This window comes from Lonchura striata, chromosome 4 (assembly GCF_050655825.1).
Source record: "Lonchura striata isolate lonStrDom1 chromosome 4, ASM5065582v1, whole genome shotgun sequence".
NCBI lineage: Eukaryota > Metazoa > Chordata > Aves > Passeriformes > Estrildidae > Lonchura > Lonchura striata.
In genome coordinates, this window is record NC_140706.1 from 48,946,439 (window position 1) to 48,967,990 (window position 21,552).

Here is a 21,552-nt window from a genome sequence, read left to right on the forward strand (position 1 = left end):
CTCTGCCATCCTTGGGGCATGAAGCTTTCCATGTACTCCCAAAGTACATGGGGATCCATCTGTGAGCAAATGCCTTAACACAGTCCCTCTCTGGACATCGTACTCTGTTCTGTTTTTCCACAGGAGCTGTGCCTTACTGAATGCCAGAAGGGAACAGCTCTGAAGATCAACCAGAACTGTGCAGTGAAGACAATCTGATTCTTACAGGGATATTAAATAATTTGTTTTAGACATTAAAAGGTATTTAGCAAATAAAAAGTGAATACAGAGGAGGGAAGGATGGCTCAGTTAAGTAACTAGAAGTTGCTCTGCAGGACAGTTCTTCTCTTTCCAACAAAGCCCTGGCCAAAAGTCAGACAAGTCATTTAAGGCAGCAATCCAACTTGCAATGCCTGACATCAGAGTACTGACCAGACACACTAAGGATTTAATCTGAAGTTCTGAGAACTCATAGTGACCACTGAAATCAATGGTATCTCTACTTTGAATGGGTAAAGTGTTATCAATTTTGTTCACCTCAAGAATATTACTTCATACTGGGCATCCCAAAACTCAGTGGATGCAGAATCAAAGATTTATAACAGGAAGGTCTGAAACAACACATGGGGCCTCAAAGCAGGCATTAATTATATTTTAATCAAAATGAGAATGAAAAACACTGATTTTTTAATGCTTACCCACCTTAAACACTAGATAAAATGAAAGAAAATATCTGAGATAAGTAGCTGCATATGGCTATCTACTTATTACTGTATTGAAATGTTCCTGGCAGGCAGAAAGGGTAAAACTACCTCAATTCTAACTTTTTGATTATTTGACTTTGCACTATCTGCAATATTCTTTTTAATATAATAGATTAAAATAAACCCCAAAACCATCATCAATTTAATTACTAGATAAAATATGTGTTTATGCATATCTAGAGTATTTTACACTGTTTAAATGATAAAGGAAGGGCTGCAGACACATGCAGGTTTTAATGATGGACTGGAATGAAGTTTCCTAGTTCATACAGATAAAACAATAGGTTTTTTTTTTTTTAATCAAATATAAGCAGTCCTAAGTAAATTGGAAACTGGGATGTTGCTGGACTGGAAAGAGTATTTTTTAACCAATGTGGAGGAAAAACATTGCTAATCTAAGTAGCAAGAAAAAAATATTTCAGCCTGAAACCAGCAGGATAGATAGGAAAATAGAAACCTGAGTGATTAGCTGAAGCTTTCTTGAAGTCTTTCCATTTTTCTTCATGAATTGTGTAAGCAAAGGATCATGAACCAGAAGCTGATTTCACAGAACTAGTGGTAAAAAATTTGTCTACCACTACATCCTTATGAAAGCAAAGGTAAAAAACCTGTTTGTGTGAACATCTGAATATATGTATATACACTTGGGGAACCACAACCAGATCAGAGCAGCTCCTCTGATAGCATCTGTCTTAGCCAATAAACAAAGCAGAAGCACTCCAGTACAACAAAAGACAGTAAAAGCAATCTCCCAAATAAGGCATCTCCACTAAGGGTTTCCAAGTCACTGGCCTATGAAAATGGTGGACCAAGATTTGAGACACAGCTCTAGCAACCTCAGTAAAAGCAGCCATGTCATGACTTCTGTAGCTGTAACAGGCCCCCATACCCATCCATTCTTGGATTACACTGTAATAATCTACACTTATACCTCCTGAATACGCTGCAGAAAGAGCAACTAAATGATGAATGCATTAGCCCATGCATTCTGACTCTTATCTGGAGTTACACAGACTGGAAGAAGAGAGCTAGTTAGGAAGAATAAAAGAATCCACTGAGATGGGCATGAAAGAGCAGGTGCTACTCTGTATTTAGTAGGATGTTTTGGGCAGTATAAATTCTGTTCTAGTGTAAAACATGCACAGCATGAAGTAAGGAACTTAATGGTGTCCTTTGACAGCCTATTTTTTACTACCTATTCTTATGCATTGGCAGGCTTTTGTAGAAGAGGCTGGAGATGCAGACAGGAAGGATTTTGGGACTTACAAAGAGATCTCTGCAGTATATCCACTGAATTCCGTTTGTTACTTTCAAATTTGGTTTCAGTCTGAATTGGATTACAAAGATCTGAAATCCTTTCTGATCTTGTATTTCCATGAAATGGCTAAAAAACGTTTCCCAGTTTTCATAGAAGTGGTAAAAAGACATAATTTTCCCCTCAAGAAATATAATGATCCTACCTAGAAATGCCCATTCCTAGCAACTCAAATTGGAGAAAAGGTATTTCAAAGAGGAATCCTCACACAGGCATTTGTCCCAGAAAAGAGAATTCTCATCAGAAAAAAAAAAAATCTAAGAGAGCTATTTCAGAGTAAAAGTAAAACCATTGTGATAAAGAAGCTGGAAAGAAAGCTAAATTCAAATAGAACATTCTACATTCCATTGCTGTAACACACACAGCTAGACCAGCTATTCTTCATTTTCTATCATATTGTCATAATTTTTAAAAAGCTAAATAAAAACTGTGATACTCCGATGCAAACTGAAAATTATTCAGAGATGTTCTCAGCTCATTTGAAGGGTGAGAATAGGTTGACTGAAACAAACAACGTGTTGGTTTGAAGGCAGCTGAACAGGGATCTTGGTATTTTAGAAAATGTTACTGCTCAGAGAAGAGACCAAGAGAAGAGTCTACATTCTCCCAGAAAATATTTATGTGGCAGCAGCACCAACCTTGTACGATGTAGGGAGTGTTCTCCTCCTTGACCAGTGAGCACATGGGCCGGGGCGCAGGGGCTGGTGGCCTGTTCATGATAAAGGACCTGCAGTGCTTTCTTTTCTCCTCCTCGTGCTCCTCCTGCCCCAGGATGAGGTCGTACACACATTCATCCTGTGCCATACAAGTGTAGGGGTGCTCCTCCTCGCTGTCGTCCTCACAGGAACCTTGGTCTTCTCCACAGCATGCAGTTGTGAGTCCATCACCCTCCTCTCTTTTACTCCTGTCCTCCACAAAAATCCTCTCTGAAAAAGGAAGGAATTGTGTTGCATATACAGGGTAAAGAGAGGAGATTGTGATTTATCTTAAAGCTTTAGAGTTTCCTAAAATAGCTCAGAGATCTCATTTCACTTCTAAAATAAAACACGCTCTGATCATCTAACTCAGTAGAGAGGATGTCCCAAAGAAATAATTCCAACTGCAGGGCCTCCTTGTGATTTTACATCAGATTATCAAAGGTAGATGCTTAGCTATTAGGCACAAAATAAATGGATATATTTGCAGAAACACTGAGTGCCCCAGTTGCTCTCATGAGAGTTACACCAACGTGTAACTAGCTGTAACTAACCTGTAACTCATCGTTAAGCCAAGTAAGTGGTACCTGTGGCCCTTGGCATTCTGGAAAGTCAATCTGTTTGGTACCTGTTGCAAAAATGACTTAAGAATTGAAACTTAATTTAGGAAATGTTGGGATTTTGTGTTTTCTATCTCAATATCCCACAGAGTTTTCAGGGCTTTACAGATCTACTGTAGGCCAAGGTGTAAAAGAAATTGAAAAGCCCTTTACAATGTAGGTAAAATGTATGACCACTTACAATCTATGCTAAGAGTATCCACCTCTCCCCACTCCAAAAAACTTCCATGTCTCTCTGTTTTCCCTATACTTCATATATTTCATAGTACAACTACTCAAAACTTGCTTTTCTCTATTTGTTGCCTGTTACAGCATTAAAAGGCATTGATGGTTTCCCCAATACTTGGGTTTGTTCTGATTTACCTTAAGACATCTACAGACTGCTAGGAGTGTGAAGCTGTCACTGAGGCTGGTGTTCCCATAAATGTTTATAACTTCCTTGGCATGATTACCCATCTTTCCCACAAAAACAGTAGACCTGGTGCCTGGAATCCTTATACTGACTCCTGTTTCCCTTGTGCTGTAATTTACTGCCTGTACATATGTGTATCTGCTAAACTTGGCTGTGGTCACTAATGGTGTTTTCAATCCTTTGGCTGCTATTTAAAAAATTACCTGTTTATGGGTTCAGAGGAGCTAAACAACCTTTGTAAGTGGGATACATTGTTAATGGGATGTATTAATAATAATAGTATGTACTATTAACACATATTCTAGCTAAGATATATGTTTTGAAACTACAAGTGATGTTAATACAACTGCTATGAGCAATATTTTGTTTCCAGGTCACTATATAAGTTCTGTTCCTTTCTCGTAGGCCATTCTTTATTTCAACTCCCACAGGGGGCACTCTCAGGCCACTGCCAAAACACAGACTTGAAGTAGAGGGGGCTTGCCTTCGAGGTACTCCACCTTCGAAGTATTCCTAAAGCAAGCAGCTGGCTGAAAACACGTAGCAGTACCTCATTCCTCTTTGACAGGAAGCATCGTCCTCATCTAGAGGAATTCTGATACCCCGTTTGCCAGTGATGAAACCACAGCTAAACACAGAATAATTCAGAGCAGGTTTTAAATGAACTATTCCCACAGGAGCATTCAGAGATGAACGCTGCTTTACCAGCACAGGAGGTGGCACAGGACACCAGGAAACGTTTTCTGCTGGTACCCACATGCAGACAGAGAGCATTGGGCGAGAGGATCACATTACTGTAGTGATGTAGCTGTATAGGAACTATTCCAAAACAGGCATTTATAACAAACCTACACCAACAAATCCCACATGCCAAAACTGGTCCCTCATTTACACACACATATAGATGCAGTTGAGTGTTTAATGTTTAACTTTAATGTTAATTTTATGCTGCTCCTCTTTCTCTTAAAATTCACTTATGACTTTCTATCTACAGCCATTTCTTTCCTGCACAGCAGAACACAGGATAAACCCCCACCTATAGAAAGCTATTTCTGCCTAATTATATGAACATCAGAGTGCTTGGTGATGGCAATTTAATACTCTAATAGGTTACACCAAGTTTGAAAACAGAGTTAACAGTAATAAGCTGTGGAGAAACTGAAAAGCGATTTGTGTGTACACTTATCAGCAGTGTCTATAACAAATAAGAAGGATGGTTTTTTTTCCCTATACAACTATTCAAAACTGATATTTAAGCTTGAATTATTTTGCATACTTGTTTTTCCTAATGAGAAAAATTGATGATCATCCCTTCTGAAACAGATACAATAGTACTTTGAGTTTCTAATCACTTTAATCAAACCACAACACAAAATTTGAGATTTTTATTCTGGGGCAGATGTATTAAAAAAACCAGGCAGAATTTGTCAGAATTTTTGTCTTTCTTTTCAATTTGCAATACAATTTTTTACTTCTATATAACTGTAACACTGGCTAAAATGCAGTAAGATGCTGTTACTTCTCTCTGCATGGTCACTTTCAATTAAGTCTACCTGTGAAACTTCAAGTTGTATATTAAATACAATATAATTAAATATTTGTATATTAAATCACTATAGCATTTCATGTTTTAAAATGGTAAAAAAAATGAAATCTACTTTACCAAAATACAGGTTTTATCTTTGTTTCAAGACTCTCTTGTAAATCCAGTACACCATGCACTCATTGAAAGCTCTTTGAGATAGGTAGAGTGAGGAAAAGCTGAACCCAGCTTTTTTTACACAGTATTACCTGCCAAACCTGGTCATGAATATTTTGATGCAGCAAAGATAACATGCAGATGCTTGTTTTGCAGAATTATGGCCTCATATGCACAAGCTTGCTTTGTAGCACCAGGGCCATTCTGCCCAGCTACTTCTAGAAGTGACCAAACCAATCTCTACAGCAGTACATTGTCTGCCCTTACACGTGTTTGTATCCAGGGTTATTTTCCTCCCAAAATTGTACCTTGTGATGAATTATGCAGATTGTCCTGTCTTTGGATGCCAGGCAGATTTCGAGGGGGAGGAGGGGGTGGCCTCTTGCAGAAAAAGCAATCTCTCCTGCTCTCTTTGAGCTCATACCCTACGTTGGCATACAACCTGCCAGGACTGTTGTGAAGGCTGTATGAATCCTCCTCTTCTTCATTTTCATATTCTGTCTCCTCTCTGCTGTCTTTTGGGTCATCCTTCTTTTCCTCATCCACCTCAACTTCTTGTTGTTGGCATCTCGATCCAATTGCATATTGATCTCTTGAGTTCTGCTTGGCTTTTGATATTAAAGAAAACATTATTTCATTTAAAAACTGCATTTCTCATTTCAAGGATTCCTACAGAAGGAATACAATGGCTAATAAAACTTTTATGAACTGATACAGCAGGAAAGCTGTCAAATTCACACCATCAGTGAAGAGCTTTTTAAATATTTACTAAATCAACAGGGGAAGTTTTATCTTGCTACTCTGATACACACCATCTTTGTGTGTGCAATGTTAAAACCTTTCTAGAGTGGCTGTCAGAATGAAATCACACACACCTTTCCTGTCTCCAGAATTTCTGCTATCTGACTTTCAAAGCAGCACAGTACAACACTTTGCAAAATAAAGCCTTAGCTCACACATCTGTGTTACTGCATTTTGTACAATAGGATTTGGGTGCTGATTTGAATCTCTCTAAAATGAAATAGCCATTGTCCATGGGAGACATGACTGTAGACTTGTGGAAACAGAGCTTTTCTGTCTCTAGTGACCCACAGACCAAAACCAAAGTGTACATTTTAATCACTATGTACAGCTTCAAATCTTTAATAGTCAGCCTCAACAAGGTAACAGAGTAAACTACACAATCTGCCAGCAGACCTTATTGAGCCCTTGAGGTACGTTTCCATTCTGAGTTATCCTTTGTTGAAGCCTGCCTTTTACCACTGATTCAAATGGGAGGTTGAGGCATTACCTGCTTAATGTGGTACAATTCATGCTCTTTTTCCAGGTGTTTACCCTGAGGTATTCTCATATACAATGTGACAGAGACAGTGATAATTTTATCAGAGCTAACATGTTTTTACAAAGTATCTATAATCTACCTCTATGTGCTAAAGCAACCAGTTTGAACTTTGCAAGTAAGAAATGTCCTTTTCATATGTATGAGGCAGTTGAAAAAATAAAATTGTCAACAAGATAAAAAGAGGATTAAATTTAGTCTCATAGATCTATGATACTGTAAGATATATGCAAAAATATATACCACTGGTAAATGCAAACAAGCAACTTTGCAGTTTTCAAGGGGAATGCATATGACCACACAGATCATCAACAGGCTTGTCACCAATCTATGCTTGGAAGTAGGAATATCAAGATGTAAAATGTCAACTATCTGTGCCTCCACACAGAACTTGACTGCATCTGTAGGCAGTGCCTCCCGTTTTATGAAGGTTCTTCTCTGAGAGCTTGGAGAATTCAGTAGTTTTGTAAGTTCAGAGAGGAGATCACAAGCTTCCAGAGTTTAAAAGGAGGGATGGTTGCACTGGGGTCTCTCTTAATAAGCAAGAACTTTATTATCCCAACTGAATCCCTCAAGTGCCTTCTCCATTTAGGACATCTGCCCTCCCTGGAAGTTGCAGTAACATGTGGAAATTGAAAGTGTCAGACTAACTTGCCCTCTCTGCCCAGAAATTAATTCATTTGATGCATCACAAGATGCATTCATTTGAGCAGTACCAACAGAGCTGTCTGACAACATGACTTACCCACGGCTGGTGGAGCTTCTGAGCCTAACATAAGCTCAGAAGCGTTGCTGTCTTCCACTTTCTCCTTGCAATTAGTGAAATCACTTGCTGCATAGTTCTAGAAAGAAAAACAAAGGAGGATGTTTTAGTAGCATCATCTCCTGCCTTCACATTTTGCCATTGGTATAATATACAACATTCTGCTAGGAGGAAAGTGAAGACAGAACATCATGCATTTGCAGCTATGTAGTGGTCTACACACTGTAGGCAAAAGGATTGTGTATCTCTGTGTACAGTGAAAGGACGCAATGTTCTGACACCAAACACCAAGTCTGCACAGCACGGATTAAGCTCATTTCCCTTTCCCTAGAACTTTGCTGGGCTGTCCAAACAGTTCCAACTCTGCTCCCAGCTGTGAAGAACTCAAAGATTAAAAGAAAGATCAGCAACAGAAAAACACGAAGTCCATAGGACATGACTGAAGAGCTCAAGAGTGCAAGAAATTTCCAGGGAGCTCATTTCAAACAGTGGTTTATACCAAAAGCCATGTGTGTGCTGAAAAAACAGAAATAGGACTGCAAAGCATGTTTGGAGTTCTACCTCAGAGACCAAATGTGGCAAAGTGGTGTTCTGTTCCTCTAGAAAGCTGTTAAGTTCACACAGCGCTATGCAAAATTAGCCCAAGGAGGGTCATAACAATGGGTTCTCTGAAACATTATCAGTGTATTTCCTCAAGCTGAAGAGGTACAAACTTCTGCTCACCAGTGAAAAGCAAGCCTGTAGCACAACTACAGACAGTTCTGCTGTCTAGAATATAGAACACACATTTGTTAATTGGTGATTTTCAGAAACAATTGGAATTTCAAAAAATTGTCAGTTTTTTTAAAGAAACCCAGCAGGATCTTGATTCTTGTGTAAGTGTGATACAAAACTATCCTCTATAGACACAATGGAGACCTCAGTAATGAATCAGGAGTTTTGAATCACAAAATCTTAACTACAGGGCTTTGAATACACCAACCCGAAAGCAGGTAGGGAAACAGCATGGTCCATACAACATCCAGACTCCAAGATTAATTACTAGCAGAATAGTGGACAGTGAAGTCAAGAGGAAGAATTGATAAGCAGTTATATGCTTCTGCATGGCACAGAAAATAATTCTGAGGAGCTCATGCCAGACTCTGAAGAAGTTTGTTCCAACTATCCTGCTGCCTCCTGGCAACCACCATCACTGCCCAGGGACAGAGTTCTTACTGCATGAAAGAGGAAAATATTTTGAGAAATAGAAGGTTTTTCTGGGGAACTGAGAATACCTTCTTCCCTGCTGCTGTTTTACACAGCCATCTCCTGAATACCAGTCTGAAGCACTGCAGCCACCAGACTGCAACAGGTCCCTCCTTGGCTTGCTTTGTTGCTTTACAAACACACCTGAATCTTTACAGAGCTATGCTCACCTCCAACAATAGAGGATTCATCTCTGCCCATATAATGTGTGCACCAGAGAGAGAATTTTGCTTTTCTTGAACTTCCCTATTATTTATGTAGCTCCTTTATGCTTCACAGGAACAAGATACCTCTCAAAAGCCCCAAGGTTAGAGCTTTTCAGAATATTTATTTTCAAAAGATTTAGGCCTGCATGTGCTAAATGTAAGTGTACGTTGTGGGAGTAAAAAAAAGACTTTGATATGTTTCCTGTGAAGAGAAGACGTGTGCAAAAAATATTATGCAAGGAGACATCTAGAGTCTATTAAGTTCTTCTATTTTATTAAGTTCCTCTGCTATGACACTGGAGTACCACACCCAGGAAATTCTTTCAAGGTGAAATTTGAATGTTGCAGAAGACTGAAAGTCAGCTGTTCTACTAGTTTATAGCTGCTCCACTGATAATGTTGAGTTGTAGGGAATAAGAGACAATACAGAAGTTTAGCTCCTGACTACGCTTTCTAAAAGTCTCCTGGACCCATGAGACAAAGAAAAGCTGAGCAGATGGAAACAGTCTTTAACTAAATATGTTTACACTAGGAAAAGATTCTGTATAATGAATAAATTATTGACAGAAGTCTCTTCTAACACTGGGCATGTTGACACCATGCAGTTGAAAATCGTGCAGTCTCCAAAGCCAGTGGAAAGTGTCCTTATTTAAGAATGCAAATTAACTAAATTGGAATAATGCCATGGCTCAGCTTGCAAAACTTCCCATGGTGCCCTGAATGAATGCTCATTGCTTTTTAAGTTTGAAGTGTCTTTTATACGGCCTGGGTCATGTAACTTGAATGTAGTAGCATAGCTGAACTTCCAAGTTGTTTGAGCCTGCTTGCATGAAAATGGATCTTTGATTTACTCCAGATATTTCTCATGGATGTCAAGTTAAGCCACCTTTGAAAGGAAGAACTAGCTTAACTGGAAACCAGCATTACAAAAAAAAAAAAAAAAACAACCAAACAACCAAAAAAAAAAAAAAAAAAAACAAAACAAAAAAAAAAAAAAACCAAAAAAAACCAAAAAGAAGTAAAAAAGGTTGCTCTCAGCACAAGACTGCTTACAAAGGACTACGGAAAAGGGCTCTGAATGTTTGAAACTAGTTTATGAGTTAGCAAAATAATTTCCTTACTTCAGGATGCTACAGGAATGCTGGCACGCATTGAAAGTCCTCTGAGATTCTGAAATTGCTTCAAGTCCTAAGACTAAATGCCAAAATGTAGATACTTAATTTTCTGTCTCTTATGTATTTTAATCATATTGATTATTGACTTTCAAAAAGGTAAAGTTTTTTAATAGCTTCAAAACTGTTTCTCTTATACAAAGCCTGAACTGATTTATCTCAGTACCTTACTCAGGAATTAATTATAAAAATTATTATAACATTAATATATTATAAAATTATTGTAACATTGTTATTATATTGTCAGCATTTTTTACAATGCTTTTCTGAAGAGCCATCTTTGTAAGGCACATGTTTGAAAGATTTTCTCTTTGTTAAACTGAGACAGTCATCCATGCTGGCAGGGGCTGATGCCACTGAAATTAGGTGCATTTACTTTACTGTATAGTGAGGAGTGAAACATTAAAGAATTCAGAGGAATCTAACTCAACAGTAATGTTTTATCAAGTTATGGCAAGAATGAGTAGCATCTGGACATGAACACTTCATTTATAAACAGTAACTCACAGGTAAATATATCAATCACAGCTCACATTATCCTTTATGTATAAGATATAAATGGATATATCTAAATACATCCATACCTCATATTTCTAGAAACAAAGTAAAAGCTTCTGATTTGTGTAGGGTAATTTGATCTTCTTCTGGATTCTAGGGCACTTCCAGCTGCCTGTTGGATAGAATTCAGGCTTGCAAGTAGACATCCCAAAAATACCCTCCAGTCACACTAGGGCCTGTTCTTCCAAGGCTGAGACAAATCTGATTGCCCGATTTGTTTATAACATGTCACCACAACATTCCTTCTTATCCTACTCCCAACATTCAAAGTTTGCAGTTCTGCCAAGAAATGCATTGCTCATTTGTTTGTCTCCCACTGCTCTGCAACTCAGCATTTCAGAGCAGAGGACAACTGCAGCACGGCTGTCTTACAGGCACAGTCTCAGGCATCCTCTTCTGACTATTAAGCAACAAGATAACATTCAAGTCACTGCCAGTCACTCAGAGTTGAACCTGCATTGATCACCAGGAAACACCAATTTCTACCACATGACTTCCTTGAGACACACCAGTCTGAAAGATTCCAGGAGCTGCCCTCTCCCTCGGCTGATAAGGAGCCCTGATTCTCCTGGGATTTTGAGAAACAAGCTGTAAAATGCTGGTTAACGCTACCACAGTCTATATGGGCTTGCTAGAAAGGCTGCCAGAGCATATAGAGCCAAGATCCAAGCACAGCAGTGCTTTTAAAAGTATCTGATCCCAACCAAGCAGGTATGTGGATGTCTATGTCTTTGGAGTCAGGGCATCCTAAAGAAAATAAGTATTTTTTCTAAATATCATTAGAGAAGAAAACCAAGAAGAGATGGTCTCATTTGCACTTCTTCTTTCAGCATCTTTTGTTTCTTTTTTTTCTCTTCAGTGCACATCTCAATGAGGCAGTTTTCTTTGAAAAGTAAAATCAACACTTTGAAAGCCTAGAAGGTGATGTGAACTGCAAACACCTCAAAATTTCATGTAACTATATTAAAATGTGCCCACTCCTAAATCACTACACTGGATCATGGACTTGGAAGGAATTTGAAAAATCTTTCTATTATTTAAATTGCTAATAGGGTACTGAATAGTACAAGAATATTATACTAATTAATAAGCCTTTCTATTTTCACAATGAATTGTTGAAAAATACTCTTAAAAACATTTTTTGTTACTTCTGATTTCTTATTAGATCCATTTCATTTTGTGCCTTGGTCTTTCTCACAGTATTTCTAAGTGTCTATGCTACAATTCTATCTTGACCTTAGCAACCTAATGCAGCTTCTACTTCCTGTGGACTTCATAATCCTACTTGGGTTTGTTCTCTTGGTACTCATTCAATCCTCCCTTCACAATGAGGTAAATATGCACTTGGATATGATTTTATTTTTTTATTTTTAATGCTACTATTATGTTGTTATTTTTCATTCCTGTCATAGAAACTAGATACAATAACATATCTTAGACTGCTCTCACCAAGGTTACCCTCTCTGGACAACTTCAATGATCTCCTCTTCTTTGTTTACACAGAAAAGAGCCCTCTAGCTGTTTCCTTCACTTAGAAACCTTACCAATGCAATTAAAAACTCATTGGATAATGTCTCTTGTTGTATTCCTTTTCAGGCAGATGCTGGTGACCTGGACCTTAGTAAAGCCTATGTGATGGTACACAAAGCCACTGAAAATGTCCTCCCATTGGGAGTGAATTTGAGCACAGAAGAGAATGGGATGTAAATAAGGTAAGTAATTTTAGAACATCAAGACAGAAGAAATTGTTTTCCTTGGCTGGATGTTTCCACCATTTCTTTGTCATAGCTGAACTTGCTTTCAGAGAAACTGGACTGAAACACAGGAGTTAGATTTTTTTTTCCCCCAGCCCCAGGTGACGTGCTCGTACCACTCCTCAGACCTGCCAGCACTGTCTGCTTAGGCTCTCAATGCAGCAACTGAAGCAAAAGGGATATATTTCCATTTGGCAACTACCTTCACAGTTTTTGCTGCTTTTCTCTCATCCTCACTGTGGTGTAGCCTACACTCTGCCCATTATCACGATCCTGCCAGAGCTTTCCAGAATGCAGAAGTGAGAACTAGTATAAAGTAGGAAATATTTCCATTTGCACTCTCAGGTCTTCATGAACTGCAAGCAGGCAATTTGGCAAACATTTTCCTTTCATTCAGTTCCAACTGCACTCCTGAGCCTAGTGACCAGCTATTTTGGTTATAAAATTTTTCTAATTCTCAAGTCTGCATTAATTACAAATATTCAAATACTCTACAATGTAAAATATTCATCAAAGTACTGGAAATGTTTAAGTATTAATGACTAATTTTTCCCAGGGTCCTGTATAAGCACCTGGAGAAATGACAGAAAAAGGGAACTTCATAAAATCGATTGCATGAATGAGGACAGCTCCAACATTGTTGTTCATTGGCTTTATTAATATCAAACACCTTTATTATCCCATTAGCTAGCTTGATAACTCAGGCTTGCAAAAACCCATGAGAAAACCCTAAAACATAAGGGCAATGAAACATTCAACACAGTATTATAACCCAAGATGAAAACCAACTCAGTTGTAAAGCCGGGCAGGTGGGAAGAACAGTGGTGGAAAGAAGCTTTCCTGCACATATTCTGCCATGCAATACTGAAGAAAAACAGGGGTTTAAAGCAGTGTGGGCTGCCCAGCCCAGGGGCTGAATCCAACCCTTGAAACGCTTGAACTCACCCTCCTGACTTAAGCAAGGTTTGTCTTAGAAAAAGCCAAGAACAGCATATAATATCCTTCCAGCCAAAAATGCTGCTGCTGTCTGCTTGCTGCCCATGTGTCAGAGCAAGCTGAGGTGCAATGCTGTCTGTCTTCTCAGGAAGCATGGCTGAGCCAGCCCTGTGTGCCTTATTGAGGCCTTGCAGTATCAGTACCAAATGTCAGCACTCACAGTGTCTCTAACATCCATTAGTCAGCTGGGCAAGAGGCAACTGACATAAAATTGTGTGTGCCACACAAGTTAGACCACAAAAAGAACAGGTATTTAACATCAACAACTGTTTTTGAATAATGCTGCTCATTCTGGGAACAGAAGGCAATAACTGATCTGTTATTCAGAATGATTTCTCAGAGTAGCAGGCAATCATAATTTATTGCAAACCTCTCATGCCCTCCTCACACAGGTGCTTACACCACGTGGCTCTTTATAAGATGTCTGGACATAATAAACACAGCAGTGTTGTTGAATCTTAAATACATATTACCCCTATTCCCTTTTGCCTTTGCCATACATCCATTAGACCTTTAAATTCCAACAGTTTTAAGTTTTCAAGGTCAGGATGGAGAGGGCTTTAAGCAACATAATCTAGTGGAAAATCTTCTTGCCCATGGCAGTGGGGTAGACAGGATGATCTTTAAATATCCCTTCTGATTCTACCTGAGCAGGACATAAGATTTTTGAATCCTTCAAAGGCATGTTCCTGCTGTGTACGACTGCAGCATTATCATTCCCAGATTTCTTTTTTGGGGTCACAGGTGTGTGCATAATTGCTTCCTTTATCTGTATGGGTTTCAGTTTAACCCATCACTTCCTACTTTTTTTTCATGTTAATTCCAATCAGGAGTATCACATGATCTGGTGGACAAGCATACTTATGTGCTGATTACACTAACCCTAACAAATCAGAACATAGAAAACACATACTAAATAAGGTCAAAACCAAGCAAGGATACAGAAAGACAGTCAAAATAATACTGTGACATTCACAGTAATTTGCAAAATTCCATCTGCATAAAATTTGTCCCAAGTCTCAATTGGTACCATGTTTTTTGCAATACTGAAAGATAACAAAATGCTAGAGTTCCCATTCCATTAAGCTAAAGGTACATAAAATGCACATAACTATAAAAAAAAAATTAAATGCACCACTGACAAAATCTAATGATTTCATGATCAGTCTGGAGCAAATGTATGACTGAAACAAATTATTTGTACAATATTAAGAAATGAAACAAATTAAAACATCAATGAATACCCAACTTTGGGTTCAGATATTTTAATAAGAGCAAAAAGGAATTATTTAATTTGAAATTATCTATTGTAATATTAAATAATTTCCTTCTGAGTTCCCTTATTAAACCATTTCATTTGCATGTTTATTTTAACTTCATTGCAAGCTGATGTACTGCACAGCATATCAGCTAGCATACCTGAACTGATCCCTATTTGCAGTATTATTTTGTGCAATTTCACACTTTGTATGCTTGTCTATCAAATCATAGTAAACTTTCTGCAACTTTGGTAACTCCTGCTTTTCAGTGAGTGTCTGGTGGGGGGGAAAGCTCTCTCTTTGTACAAATTCACACCCACTAGGAAACAAATATACAAAAAAGACCAAGAGTAAGTAAAGGCTTGGTGTGTTATAACTATTCACTTATTATACAGCCTTCATGACTATGGCTGTGAGAAACATCTACTGCAAGAGAAACAAAAGGATACTTCAAATCAAATCAGACAACTAAATTTACTGGTATAGATAAAAATATGTTTTTAAAAATCAAATTGCTGCAGTCTCCATTTGAAGAATTTGTGCTCACTTTCCCTCTTCTGTGTATTTTATACTGTTCTCTAATCTAGCTACTGAGCAGCAAGGGATTTTTCTTCTGAACATTCAAAAATAAAATTTCTCCTCAGACTCATTTTAGCTCATTTCTCCTTTAATGACAATTCTTGTTACTTCACTTTTCACACACCCACACAATTTTTTGAAAGACTTTCAAATCTTGTAGAGTACTGATTCTGCTGAAAAAAATATCCACTGCTGTTTGACAGGCTGTGTAATCATTGCAAACTCCACAAAAGCACTCCCATCTCTCACACAGGTTAATTTTTCAATCTAGCAGGGTAAGATTTTTTTCTTGCTTTTCTGATTTTTTTTTCCCGGGCAAAACAATAATCATTCTCCAGAGAGCTTCTCTTTCACTTGATGACTGTGATTACACTGTTTGAACTCTCAGTGTAGTTACTAAATTACTATTCCCTTAGCAGATCCAGCAGTAGCAAAGAGAGAATCACAGAATCATTTAGGTTGGAAAAGACCTCCAAGATCATCAAGTCCAACCACAAATCTAACACTGCCCACCCAGCCCTGTCCCTAGGAGCTGTGGCAGCTTGAGGGACCAAAACCTGAACCAGCTTCGCTCCTTTGCCAAGGCAGAACCTGCCTGTTAAAATTCACAGTTATTAACTTTCCCTCCACTTATTTCTTTAATGCCTGGGGGATTTTGCTTTACATTTGTGAAATCAGTTCATTAAAATACTAATTTTAAGCGACAATTTTCTGCTGCTGAGCACTGTCTGTAGTGCCGATACACTCTCAGCTGCAGGAAAGTTCACAGATACTCAGGTCCCTGGAAGTGGAAGAGGAGGTTGAAAATTAATTAAGTGTCTGTCTGACAGGAAATACAACAGAATTTTACATCTCATACCTGTTTATTTCTGCTTTTGTTTCTCCTAGATGGCAAATACGAAAGTTTTGTGTGTTCTTTTTTTTTTTGGAATCCAAAACAAGAAAAAGTAATTGGTTCTGAAAATCTCTTTGATTCTCGTAGCAAATTATATAAGTAGGTAGTAATTTTGCCTTTGTAAAGCATAAATATGTTTTGGATGACCCCAATATCATCCATGAGTGTGAAATATTTCAAATACTGTAGAGTGAATAACAGCTAGACAGAAACACACCTGAAAGTGTAATGAGCGAGTGAAAGAGCAACACTTGTGGAAAACTTAAGATTAACACAACAGAACAGCTAATGCTTAAGTAAGAAGAGTAAAAAAATGGCATTTAGCAAGGCCTTGGGCTCCTGAAAGAATCAGACTTTCTGGAAGGGAAGGAAGAGAATGCAGAAGGCATTGAATGTGGTCCCAGCCCAGGCAACTTTCAGCTCCTTTTCATGTAATGAGGAAAACATGGTCTGGCTGAGGAAAAGAACATTCAGTACTGTTTGTTTCAAAGCTCTGTGCTCCAGATTACTGACAAGGATGTGATGGGCTGGACTCTAAGCTGCATAGATGCTCCTGGCAGAACATTTATGATTTTTCATTGGTCCCAGGCTCTCCAGCATTAACACATCACCATTTCTCTTTTTTTTCCCCCTGTATTCTATGTACACACTGCAGAGTGCTACCCTAACATTTAAACAGCTGCTGTATTTTACATGAGAACTACATTTTAAGTGCCAAGAGTCACAATATTGTCATTTGAACTCAAGTAACAGAAATTTCTACATTCTCTGGTGACTTCTGAGATTCTGCTCTTCTGCCCTGAATCTTGGTAAACGTTCAGAAATTTCCCTTCTTTTGCAGAAATTAGCAGGAGTTTTGCTCTATCTAGGCAACTTTTAAAAATATATTGAATTAAAAGGGAACAGGATAAAGCGTCTAAATACCATGGTATTTCTAGAATATGTTCTACATACATGTGCTAAGAATAGTCAGAGTTTTCGGATATGGGTTTTTATATTCAGGTTCTTAAAATCTTTGCATTTCTAAACAATAGCAAAGCTAAAGAATGAGAAAAGCAATTGAAACAGCAGTTATTACCTGTACTGAATTCAACTATGTCTATTAAAACATAGACCATAGACAAAAACAGCAAAAATTATCTAGTGAAGCTATTCTGTGGGAAAACACTGCTACAGCATGTGGTATAATAAACAAAACCAGGAAAAATGTAAAATGCAAACTTAAGAAACATAAAAAAAAAGTAAACCTTTTCCACTCTGAAATAGGTATCATGTAAATTACAACCCTAGTGAATCAGATAAATAATTAGCCTCTGAAGAATTTAGTCTTCAAATCCAAGTAAGATCCTTCTCTTATTTTTGCTTGACTCTAAATGGATCTACACATGGTGCAGGTATTTGCTTTCAGATTAAACTATTACAAATTTGCCACTGGCCATCCTGCATTATTCTTTCAGTTCAGGTACATCTTGCAATTTATGAACTGAAGGATGGTGATACTGTAGTTAAAGAAAGCAAATAAGATGACAGGTTGTCCCTGAGAGTTTATATCTTTTTTTCCTAAAATAGAGATGGTAATTTTTTTCATTCTTTAAGCTAGTTTCAGGCCTTGGTAACAGCTGGCAAACTACTTTGAGAACTCTAGACATCAATTTAAGTGAAAGCTCTTCTCTCTCTCCCAAAGAGACAATCTATGCATTTGGTCAGTGACCTCTACACTACCGTGTTCAGACAAATAATTTCATTTTAAGGTGCTTTGCTGATTTCACCTATTTCAGTGACAACTGATTTTATTAGATGGCTGTACAGTTACTACATTCAAAGAGTATCAGCTATCTCAGAAACACCCTACATTTACAGAAAACAATTAAAAGAGACAGAAATCCAATCTTATTTGGGTCCATTCTTCATACAGCACACAAGCAATATGAAGTTAATCTTCCTGGCTTCTACAATCCCTCTGACAATCCAGACTCCAAAACAGAGGAAAGAAGATAGCAGTAGAGAAAGAGAATGCCAAACTTATTTTAAAAAGTCTAACAAAAGTACTTGCAACTCAGTAAAATAAAATTATTTTCAATAATCTGTAATGTAATGTCACCTTGTATTTCACTTGACTATTTTCATTGTAGAATCACAGAATAGATGGGGTTGAAAGAGACATTAAAGATGATCCCCCTTGCTGTGAGCAGGGACACCTTCTGCTAGATCAGGTTGCTCAGAGCCTCGTCTGCCTTGAACACTTCCAAGGATGGTGCATCCATGGCTTCTCTGTGCAGCCTGTTCCAGTGTCTCACCACTCTCACAGTAATGAGCTTGTTCATAATATCTAATCTAATCCTATCCTATTTCAGTTTGAATTCATTCCCCCTTGTCCTGCCCCTACATGCTCCTGTAAAAAGGCTCTCTATTCTTTCTTCTAGGCTCCCTTCAGGCACTGAAGGCCACAATTAGGTGGCCCCAAAGCCTTCTCTTTTCCAGGCTGAACAATCCCAATTCTCAAGTCTTTCCTCATAGGAGAGGTGCTCCATTTCTCTAACCATCTTGTTGGCTATGAAGAGAAACACTTGATGTTTGAGCAAAAAATTATACAACATGAAACATGAGTTAAAATAAGACGCTACTGAAATGAATAGAGGTTTATTTGTTCTAATTTTATATGGTATTTCTTTCTGAAATGCTCCCATATCTAAAGGAAAACACCTAGTTCTCTTAGCTTTGTTTGCTTACTGAACAGTAACAAATTAACAGTGAGCAGTAACCTGTTCTTTCAGAGTCTTTCTGAGTGTAGATCTATGGGATTTGCACCTGGGATCACACACTCTTGTGAAACCTGCTGTGGTATGCGCTCTCTGCCCCTAGACAAGACCATCCTACTTGACCTATGATGTTGCCTTCCTTCCATCTTTACCACAGCCTTATTTCAACTGCAACTGTTTTCCATGTAATCCCCTAAAGCAGATAGATTAATATATTCAGCATTGTATCCTCTCAGAATTTTGCATTAACAAATGTGGGTTGAACAACAAAATGCACTGAACTGTATGCTATATAATAAAATCTGTGTCACCTGAGGAAAGGCTAAACAAATATAGGTGTTTTGCATAAATCCAAAAGAAACATATTCCCTGATTGATGACTCAAATACAATTAGTGGCTGCTTGCAGAAGGTAAATGACTACCTGCTAAAAGCCATAAAAATCACTTTTGATAGTATGATATATGTTGAGACCTACTTCTGCTTCAAGAGAGACATACAAATAACTATGTAATTTCTGATCTATGTAATTTCTGTTTGAAGAAGTAACAGTTTTTCTTCTCAATTTAGGGTGGGGGGGGGGCAATCAAACTGGACTAATCAACCTGCTTCTATGCTAGTAACATCACTATTGGGAAATGCTTAGCAAGTACAGCTCACTGAAACTGTATTTCACAGCCGTTTTAATGACAGCTGCTACAAGATTATAATTTGACATGAATACAAATCTCAGATATTACCTTTTCTGTGAGCACTTTCAGTTCTCAAGACAAGAAAGAAAGAGCAAATGACAAAAAGAGCCAAAGTAGAAAAAGACTAAAACATGGGAGAAAAAGGGCAAAGCAACCTGTATCTGACATTCAGTGTGGGGTTGCCTACAGCATCGCATTCTTGTTTAATACCAGCAATTTTAGTCTACTGCAATTACCTCCTCAGTCCATTGTGTGTTTCTAATCCACAGTCAGGATGCAGAAGTGTAGTTACTGAGGTTTATAATTTACAGCAGTGGGCCAAGCTTTGCATTATGGAGACACACCTGCTGCATTAGTGTGAAATGAGATGCTGATGAACCTGAGATGTGATGCATTAATGGACTGGGCTTTTCTCCTGCTCCCATCTCTCTTTCAGACACCTTGTAGCCACTACTATCAATAATACCATGCTATATAACAAAAAAGCAATTTAAGCAAGCTGACGTATTGGAGTTACTATTAAGCAGTTGGATTCTACCATTTCACTTTCATTTTTAAAGAGAATTTCTGTTTTTTTTTTCTAATAGGACATAGAGCAATTTTTAACTAACTCATTCCCCTTCATCTCCTCTGCCCCCAGCACCACACAGAAAGTAGCTATTGAGTGTAAAGACTGGGTAACTTTACAAGAACTCAGGAGGTTCACAGGACCCAAGCAGCAGATGGAAGAAGAGTAGCAGTGAGTTACAAAAGGAATCCCATTTTATTCTTTCTCCTGAGGCCTCTGCATGTCATGCTGTGCATACTCTGCTGCATGTGCATGCTGGGCAACACTCTTGGGGCAGATCTTCATGTGTAGTAAAATGTGTGTCAGCCTTAAAAGGACTGTGCCATTTTACACGGAGTTCTACCATCTATTTTTTTTCCTAAATACATGTAACAGTGTAGGAAGAATGTCTGAATATAAAGATCTATACAATGCACCCATAAATATGGGTCTGTGGAGGAAAAAAAAGCTATAAATGTACTACTAGTATCTCACTTGAAGGTCACTTGTCACAACTGACCTCCTATTAAATGTGGTTACCCTGGCAAGCAGGAATAAAAAAAAAAATTAAAAAGACAGAGATTTCACTTGTATTTATTATCTGTTGCCCATAGCACTCTGGTATTGTTTTCCAACTGACTGCTTAATGTCCTGCCTTATCTTCTTGTTTCTATGCTAGAGTCCAAATTCCCTTTTGTGGAAATTTAATAAGGCATCTATTAAGGCATCTCTGTCATGCAATTCCTGTGATGGGTAAATCTTGGATATTCACATTTCACTGAACAAATTCACAATTTGTGTAACTTCATACAGCACCATGTGATGCTGAGGATGTTTAGAAATTGGATTTATTGTGGATTTATTTTAAAATAATCTCTAATGCTTAAGAGAGGTTATTGTCACAGCAGGCAATTGTAGAACACTGAGAGAAATTTTGTGGGTTATGGAGGAATGAGCAAGCAGTGTGAATAGGAAACCTTAAAATTCAATATGTTTTGAAATCCAAAATCTTTAGTGAAACCATAAAGAAGAGACAATGCCATTTCAGGGGAATTACAGTTTAAAGAATGTGAAAACCTGCAAGATCCAAATGTATTTCATACTGGAATTTCTATTACTGCCTAAAATGCTTGAAAGGTTTGTGTTCTCAGTGCTGGTTGAATTGTTGCATAGATGAGGGCTGAGGAACGCCAGAATAAAAAAAAAAAATAGTAATTTTTTGGGTTTTGTTTTGAGACCTAAGAGGCAAGAGAGATACAAAAGACCAAAAGTCTTGCTTTAACAAACTGGCTAAAAATATCTAAA

General features: G+C 37.9%; 1 protein-coding gene across 8 annotated transcripts in view; it reads right to left on the bottom strand.

Annotated features, from left to right (window-relative positions):
- BANK1 (B cell scaffold protein with ankyrin repeats 1) overlaps positions 1-21,552 on the bottom strand; it is a 132,183-nt gene that overhangs the window by 16,653 nt on the left and 93,978 nt on the right. For all 8 annotated transcript variants that reach the window (XM_085579031.1, XM_077782960.2, XM_085579030.1 and 5 more), the window contains 3 exons: positions 7,569-7,665; positions 5,793-6,092; positions 2,697-2,984 (listed from right to left, as the gene is read on the bottom strand). In XM_085579031.1, the coding sequence (XP_085435157.1) occupies positions 2,697-2,984; positions 5,793-6,092; positions 7,569-7,665 (685 nt within the window). The remainder of the gene's footprint in view (positions 1-2,696; positions 2,985-5,792; positions 6,093-7,568; positions 7,666-21,552) is intronic.